Below are 9209 nucleotides of genomic sequence, written 5' to 3' on the forward strand. Positions count from 1 at the left end.
GACAAATTTCTTGCAAGATTATTTCAAAACTAAAAAAAAAAAAAACATTAAATGTAGATTATAAGTTTTTATTTGAAAACATATGTCTTTCAAAGTAAAAGCTTCTGCTATTTTTCCTGCATCCCCTGAAAGCACAACATCAAAGCCAACAGTACAATGATACTTCCCTTGTAAAATCAACCCACCAGTAATTAAACAGATATGGAGAACTTAATAAATCTAATCTGACAGCTGTGTTAGTAAATCATGGAGCCTACTACTGAAATCTGTTCTGTAAATTAGTTGCAAACCAGGTGGAGGAACTTGACTATAGTGATTAAAAGCAGCATTTCTGCAAAACCAGACACACATTGCTAAAAGAACACTAGATACAAACACACACGCCCACACAACATAACATTAAAACTACAACTAAAAAAGAAAAAACAGTAGTCAGTCTAGTGGTGGATTTTAAGGTATTTCTAGGCTGCAAAGTATTTTCTGCAGATGATGAAGTGCACAAATGTAATTTGGTGAAAATATGCAGCTACATGCAGCATTTGTATTGTGCACAAAAAAAAATCAGCTTTTGCAAACATGCTAAATCAAATTTTAAATGTGAAGTACCCTACAAACTTCCATTCTCATCTCTCTTTATTTCCCTTTGCTTACACACACCTGCATACACAAACACACACACACACGCACACACACACAGCAGGTAAGAGACTGCCGGAGCCGGTCCCAGTGTTGCCCTATTTGCATTTTAAATGCTTACAGCAAGCCCACTACTGTGTTCACAGTGCAGTGCAGCACAGCTAATCTACACACCTAAGATGTGAGATTGGGTTTAAACAAGAGTCTGCGGGGGTTGAGGAGATGGTGAAGACACAAACATTTGACAAGAAAGGGTGAGGGGAATACAGTCGAGTCTGAGAAGTTAAGAGGCCTCACTGTGTACAAACAGGTAAAGGTTAGAAAATGAATACTTGAATTTACATTCAGAACATGTGAATGTGCAGTTAAAAGTCATCCAAGTGAAGATGGGGATAAACTGAAATGTGAAACAGAAGCCAGAAAATGGGAAACATGTTGCAGGAATTTGTTGAAATAAGGCAACATTGAATGGAAATACAAAATTTTGTTGTTTTCACTCTGAGCTTTTTGAAGAAGATTCCATAGCTTTTTTGAATGATGTTGCTTTTTGTTCTGTTCTCTATCAAGATTATCCCATGCTACTTCAATAATGTTAATATCTGAGGTCTGGGGAAGATTCATCTGTTCATAAGACTTGTTGCTACGGATTTTCAGTCCAACTCTTGTGCTATTTAGCATTCTTCCATCATTTTTTCCTCCATTTTTCTGTTCATTAAGTATTTCTTCTTGACAGCCACCCTTCCACAGAGGCCACTTCTGAGGAGCCTGCAGCGAGCAGTAAATGGATCAGCTGAAGACAAGGCATCAGCCTGAAAACAAATTAAAATGCAGTCACTGGACCACTTCTAAAGATTGGAATATCTGACTTTTGTACAGTTTGATATATCTAAATTTGATCACATCCTAAGAAATAATGCTGTGCTGTCTATCAGGTGTGTGTCTAATTGGCATTGTCTTTATTTGTCAGATATGCAAACCTATTCTTTTTAACCCTCCTCCCACACTCACACATTGTCCAAATAGCTGATAAGATTTCAGCCAAAGCCTTGAACCCCAGTGAACTCAGGCACCAGCTTGTCTGCTGAGGACATGGAGAGGACCAGTGGGGGCCAAATGCTCCCATCCCCAAGTGTGTAAATGTGGGTCTCAGAGGTGTAGAGTTGGGGTCTACAGTAAGACTTGTGGGGGGTTGGCGGTCAGTTGCTGGGATTGTTGTGCGTGTGTGGAACAAAAGGCCTTGATTACTGAAATCCTGCAAAAGGCAGAAGAGGAGGTGTTAAAAGTGATTCAGTGGAGAAACAATCTGAGCAGGAGCTCAGGGGTCTTCCTCTACTCTCATAAAACTAATGTCCACACCCTGTCTACACATTTACTCTAATCAACAAACTTTTAAGCCAGGAATAAAGACTGAGGACAATGCTAAATTGTGATACCTATGATATTTTTTTTTTTTTTTTTTTTTTTTTTTTGAAGATGATAAATGACTTTTTTCACTCTTTGTATGTAAATATACAGTTTGCAATGAAAAAATTCCAATAAAGTACAAGAAACAAATAAAACAAATGTCAAACACGTCTTTCGGTATTTACTGGACATGGAAAAGCTTCATGTGGACCAGGCCTGCATCTGAAACTAATAACCTTGGAAATGAACAGTTGGCTTTGACAAAGAAGAGCAAAAAAACAAAAACAAAAAAAAAAAAAAAAACGTGTTGATCAAACCTACAAAGCACCGATACCTGTCGCCTCCTCCTCCTCCTGCGGGGAGGGCTACCTCTGTGGCCTCTGACACTTTGGCTTTTGTTAACACTTCACATTGAAATTGACCCTGGCTCGATGTGAAGGGAGTGATGATGAGGAGGAGGAGGGCAGAGGGAGGTGTTTCACAGTGCGGAGAAAAAAAAAAAAAAAAAAAAAAGAGCGGATCGGCGATTGACAATTTCCTGATGGGAGGTGCCGCTTATCATTCCCCCAAATCTCCCCTGCTCACCGCAGGACACTCTGGAGCTGCACGCTCGCAATGGACTGAAACTCTCTGTGTGGATTTAATACTTAACCGGTGAAACCTTCCGCTGCGACTGCGTGACTTTCTTTGAGACTCATGTTAGTCTCTGGACGTCCAGGTAAGTAATTAGTAACTCTAATTTCTTGGTTTAGCGCCGTGAATGACGCGGAGTTAATTTGATCTAGAACGGCGTTGTATGCTCTCTTAAAATAAATAAATAAAAATAGGAATTATTATTCCAGACATGACCATCCTGTGATCTGAATTAGTTTCACTGTATTTAAAGCTCTAAGTTGCCTTTTCCTGCTCAAAAGTGTGAGGTAACTGTTTATTTAGTGCTGTGGCAACAAGCCATGCACAAATTTCTTCTTTGAAACATTAAGTATGCAAAAATGAACTACTTTCTCTTCTTCTTTAGCCTTAATGAGGCCTGCAGGTATGATTCCAAGGAGTGAGACTGTTCTGTCTTTCCTGCGAGAGCTCCAGGAGGCCACAGAGACTTCTGGCCTGGATGCTGTGACCAGGGTGGCCCAGGAGGTTGAGCAGGTCCTCTCTCCATTCCAGCTTCCCAAAACCCCCTGTCAGGATATCCCAAGGTGGGCAGGTGTGGACGACACAGCTCGTGGGTTATACCCAGCTGATGCACCCGGGGGTCTCCTGCCGCTGAAGTGTAATGGAGAAGGCAACTTGCTGTTTGATGCTGTTAGCATGCTGCTTGTGGGTAACACTGGACTTAGCTTGGAGCTACAGGTTAGAAGAATGTGTTCTAGAGAACTTAAAGTAAACACTGTTGTGCTGTTGATCAGTTTTAGTGACTATTTGATGATTAACACTGGTTCTGTTCTGCCCCTCGCAGGTACGAACTGTAGTGGAAATGGTGCTGTGGAAGAGGTATTACTTGTCTGGGATGATAGATTCAAAAATGATGCTCCAGGCTGTTCGCTTCAGTTTGTGTGCAGAAGAGTCTGAAGACATGCTCAACCTGCCTATAACAGTCTTGGAGGCCATCTTTGATGCAGACGTGAAAGCTTCCTGCTTCCCCGGCTCCTATGCTAACATGTGGCATCTGTATGCTCTGTCATCAGTTCTTCAGTTCAACATCTACTCCATCTACCCCATGTTCAACCTCAAGATCAGACCTTATTTCAACCGACTCATACGCCCCAGGAAGTGGCCTGAAGATTCGCAGCCGCAAACCATACACATAATGTGGTCTGGCGAGCTTCTGTCTGAGTCGTTCAGGCCAAATTATTTTGTTGGGTTTGTTCCGAGAAGTGCGCCCATGATTGGAAGCCCTGAAAGCGGGCAGAGCATGTTGCAACTCAAAAGCCAAGAACACCAGGATGCACATCTTTCTTACCCAAGTCTGAAGGACAAGTACAACATCACCAAGAGGACCTTCTACCGATGGAAGAGGCAGACACAGGAGCACTGCAAAAAGTCTGCTGCTAGATATGAGGCTAAGTATTTCCTACAGGCTTGCTACTTGGAAGGCAAGCTAATTCCTTTGCACCAGTTTAAAGAGTTTTTTCCAGAGATCTCCAGGTCATCGTACTATAACTGGAAGCATGAGCTCTTGAAATCTGGAGGAAACCTCTCTACCTCATCTTCAACTGGAGAGATTAGTCCCGGAGAGAGCACAGAGCAGGAAGCTTGGTCATCACCGGAAGCAAAGCAGTATGAGTCAGACCAGCATGACAGCGTGGCCAGCATGTTCGGCCTCAGCCTCGGCAGGCTGGATGTGGAGCGGGCTCAGAATGTAGCACATATGCAGGAAGCTAAGCGCTGTCTGCAGCAATGCGTTGCCATGAACACCTCCTTCCCTTTCAGGATCTTCAAGAGGAATTTTCCAGGAATCTCTAGATCAACCTACTACAACTGGAGGAGAGAAGCCATGTTCATTAATAGGGGCTACAAAGGCAATCTTGTCAGCAGCGAGGACAGCTCAGATGCTGATAAGAGTGAAAGCCCAAAGAGCCAGTCAGTGTTGTCCAGCATTAAACCTCCCTTTGGATCCAGGCCCAGGATCTACAGACAAACACACAAAAGCTTCAGGGTGGCTTACATGAGTAAAAAGCAACTTAGAGAAGCTGCAAAGTTGCATGTCCAGAAATCCAGATGGTCCTTGACAAAGTTCAAGCTCAAGTTCCCATCCATGTCTTCTTGTCTTTATTGGCTGTGGCGGAGCAGCCAGAACCACAAGATGAAGAAGAAGAAGATGATGATCAACCAGAGTGCAGAGCTCAAAGTCCCAGAGAGTCTGGAGAGCACAGCTGCAGAAAATCAGACAACGGAGACTCCGAAAGAGCTCCCACTGATCAACATCCCTAATTATCTGGAAAGTTCCACTATGCCCTCTTTTGATGCGCCACAGCCAAAGCACACATTTCACAGAAAGGTGGCCCCCATAGATAAGCAGGTGTTTGCCATGGATGTTGTAGCTTTGGCCAACTTCAAGGCCAAGGCCAAGCTCTTCCTGCAGCAACGCTTTGAAGAGAAATCCTTCCCTACATTCAAAGAATTCCGGTCTTACTTCCCGTTCACTGCACGCTCAACGTACTACATGTGGAAGCGAGCTTTGCATCACGGAGTGTCACTGGTTCATGGATAAATGTGCAAAGCTGCAATCCCACTAAAAATGGGAGCAAAATGAGAGCAAGCTGTAGAACCTGCTGACCCCAAAAACGTCACCTTCATGCTACTGCGTTATATAAACTACCTCCTTGTTGTTAACTTTATGCTCTAAGAGATTAAGAACATTGGTTTAGCATCTAAATGCATTGTGTCCTTCCTCTTCCCCACCACCTCAGATCATTCCTCCCTCCTGGACATTTGCACATGTGTGAAAAGAAACTACACTGTGGGTGTGTTTAAACCCTGCATGTTGCCCTCCAGGCAAAAGGCAGTTCAAAGCTGTTGTTTTGTGCCATTTTGTTTGAAGCTTTTTCTTCTGCATTCGTTTTAATCCATTTTTTCACATAGGGCCTTCATTTTTTTTGTGTGTGTGTGTAGGTGTAAAAGCATGCACATCTGCCTTCTGTTGCATGTAATAACTGACTTGTGAGGTCTTTTGTAGTTTAAAGATGTTTTTTTGTTTTCTATTATTATTTCTTTGAATGTAAAGAACAGCTTACATTAGTTTTCTGAGATCAGTCTTTTTTCCTTTGCTCAAACATCTCTTGCAAACAAAGGTCCAGTCCTGTTGTGTATTTCTTTGATTATCCAACTCTGGGATTCACTTGGTGCACTGAAGTTAGGTGGTTATAGAAACGTTTTGGTATTTTAAAATGCCCCTTTCTTTTTAAAAACATGATGAAACTGAGTTTTGTCACACTAAAATTGCACTGAAATGCTTCCCATTATACTGTTGAATGTATTTTCTTAGCTGTTATGCACAGTTTGATTTACTTCCTGACAATTTTCTTTTAAGAAATAACTTGAGGTGAATATAGATGATTTTTTTTATTCTTCTGCATTTCAAAACTACCTATTTCCCTAAAATATTGGGGAAAATAAGCCTTTATGAGCCACTTTGGTGTACTGTACTTTACATGCACAGATGTATTTTGCAGACATGCCAATTTAAAAGTTATAGATTCATTTTTTTTTTACATTTGTACTCCATATATTTATTTTTTGTTTTTCTTGTTTCACAGCATATAAAAAAATGACTGGCAGTGGTTTAATAAATCTGTTCATGACTGCATATCAATAAAATAGCTGCCTGCATCAATACTGGATTTTATGTTTTTATTCATGCAATTTCGTTTATGCAATTTTGTTGCTTCGTAATGTACATAGCTCAAGAAAACCTAGTCCACTAAAACAAATTCAACACCTTTAATGCTCCTAAATTTTTTACTTTTGTTCAGTCTTGTCTAAGCAGATTTAATCTTGCGCTGTGTATTCATTTAAGTACCTGATGGAATAAAAACATGAAATTGCTCATTTTAGTGACCAAGGTCTAAACTATTATACCCAAGATGCACAAGGCCCAATCAGATGAGTGAATGTGAAAAAATTGCAAGCTGTGCAAAAGATAATCAAAAATGAAGGAAGAAAAATCTCTTTGTGTGACCACAGAGAAGCAGGTTCAAACAAGCCAGTGGTGAAAGAATAGCAGTGAGCTTTGAGGGTGGTTTTGTGGTTTTTGCTCACTGCCTCTTCTCTGTTCAGCTATTGTGCTTATGCTAATGGTCAACAGTGTAGGAGAAAGGGGGAAGGGGTTAATTGTATGTATGCATGGGGACAGAGGTGTTTGAGATAAGGCCAAGAACATCTATGAGTTTTCGGGGGGAGGCTGAGGCAAAGAAAGGAAGAAGGGGGAGGAAGAATCTGAACTTTTTTTTCTCTTAATAAACAGTTAAAACCACTGTGTTGTTTAAATGGGATGTCTTTTTTTAATATTTTATTTACTATAATGTGAAATCCGCACAGAAAATTATGCAGAGAAACAGAAGTTTACAGATCAGCAAGTCAATCTTGATTTTCTACTTGTTCTTGTTTTATAGAAAATATTTAAATTCAATAGACAGTTTTGAGACTTAATCATGAGATACATCTCCTTTGTTTTGATCTTGCTGTGGGTGTTTGTTTAGACAGCATCTCTTCCCGTCACCTTTGCTGTCTGTAGAAAAGGCGTAAACAGATCTTCACATGAAAAGGGAACGCAATATAAAAGAGTAGATGTTTTCTCTCCAGTTTGATCAAATGAACACAAACGTCTCATTTTTTAACAGAATCTGAATTTTAGTCAAACTTTCTTCTTGGTTCTAAAAAACAGGAGTCAACACCATTCAGTGGCTGGAGCTAATAGTGATGCTTGTTACCTCAATTTAATAAACACAGATATTCGAAAAGTTTATCATTGTTCATCAGTGTTGTAGAATCTCAGAGGTAACCCGCCTTGGCAAAGGAAAATATTTAATGGAGTCTTTAGTCGGCCTCTTTGCCCGTGGGCCTGTTTGCCATCTCCATCTTCATTACTGAATGATGGAAGAAAATCTCACTGGCATTGAGCTACCCTACAATGTTTATCTCAAAAATAGCATGGAAATAATGAGGGTTGGCAGGTGGGAGCTGAAGTCTTCAAGGATTAGCATACTGTGGTTGCTTCAAAAAGTCAAAGCGATAAAGACGAGAGGCATCTCAAGGATGCCAATTTTCCTTCGTAAACAAAACAGACCTTCGAGACTCTTACCGCTCTCAGTTTGCTGCCAATTACAGTCTTACAGGAGCAGTGATATGAAGTGAAAAGATGTGGCTGTGGAGTAGTTAAAGTGAGGAAGAGAAGAGGTGGACAAACGAAAGCAGCTCTGACTGGAACTTAAGAAATCAAACAACATTATCACATTTAAAATGAGCCACATTAAACAGGGCAAATATGGCTTTCATTTATAAATGCATTCAGTTTAAGGAGCAGTGACTACAAAGAAAAAAAATGCAGTAAATCAGTTTGTCCACTAGGTGGCAGTGATTTCCTTTTTTATAGGGTAGTTTCTGTAGTTGTAGCTGTTCAGGCACACACATATACAAGCAGACACACACTTTTGTTTGGACATAAAATCAATGTTACTGCTCAGCTCAGAGTACTCAGTGCAGATTTCTCATGTGATAAGTCCATTAATAAACATAATCCCACATTGCAGCCAGGTAATGCCAAAGACAGACAAGGTCTGGGAAGCAAACTGCTGCCAGATGAAGCAGTGCAGGAAAAAAGAAGGTTAGCAGAGTTAGGGATTGTTTTAAGTACATAGTTGATTTTTTTTTGTTTTTCCATATAACTTGCACACATTCCTCCAGAAGTAAATCAATGGGAGTAGCACCTTTATGTTAGTTACATAGATGATCATGGGTTAAAAGAGCATCCAGGAGAAAGATTCTTATGCTCCATAAAATCAGCTAGATGTTGTTGTTATCCAGGAAACAAAGAGGCCTCTGTTTTCACGTCTGTGCTATTTCTCTGTCTGGTTATTTGAGCTGATGCAGCATCTTAGCCTAAATCATGTGTATGTAAATCAGTGGCAAGCCTCATTGATGTGCAGCACTTTGGGTAACAAAATATTGTTTTAAATGCATTTAGACACCATTTTTCAAGTCTTGTTTACGATTCAAAAGACATCCCATTTCACATGCACCAGGGAGGGGAAAAGCCAATCATCAAGGGCTGCAGTCCTGCAGGTTTTGGATGTTTCTCACTGCAGCACACCTGAATCGGATTAATGGATCATCATGCTTGGGCAGAACTAAAACCTAAAACCTGCAGGACTGCAGCTCTCCAGGACCGGGTTACCCATCCCTGACATACACCCTCTCAAACTACATTTTTGCCTGTTCTTCAGTATTGTGCAAAAAATCTTGAGACATTTATTTCTATATATTGTAGGGAAACAGGAAATAAGTGCAGCAATTCATGGAAACTTGAAAACATAAATGAGCAGCATATGAGGCAAAAACCAAGTTAGCTTTAAAGTTAATATTTGGTGTAAACACTTTAATTCACGACAGCCTGAACTGGCTTTCTTATCATTTCTGTAGATTTTTTTGCATGACTTCCAAAAGCTTTTCTT

The 9209-nt window shown here is 40.5% G+C and overlaps 1 protein-coding gene across 1 annotated transcript; it reads left to right on the forward strand.

Annotated features, from left to right (window-relative positions):
• The first annotated feature begins 2405 nt into the window (after positions 1 to 2405).
• On the forward strand, positions 2406 to 6275 carry vrtn (vertebrae development associated). The gene is made up of 3 exons (XM_041975095.1): positions 2406 to 2758; positions 3059 to 3390; positions 3497 to 6275. Exons 1-3 carry the CDS (start codon positions 2737 to 2739, stop codon positions 5249 to 5251), a joined length of 2109 nt encoding a protein of 702 aa, XP_041831029.1. The 5' UTR covers positions 2406 to 2736; the 3' UTR covers positions 5252 to 6275.
• Positions 6276 to 9209: the final 2934 nt, after the last annotated feature.

This window comes from Melanotaenia boesemani, chromosome 22 (genome assembly GCF_017639745.1).
Source record: "Melanotaenia boesemani isolate fMelBoe1 chromosome 22, fMelBoe1.pri, whole genome shotgun sequence".
NCBI classification, from domain to species: domain Eukaryota; kingdom Metazoa; phylum Chordata; class Actinopteri; order Atheriniformes; family Melanotaeniidae; genus Melanotaenia; species Melanotaenia boesemani.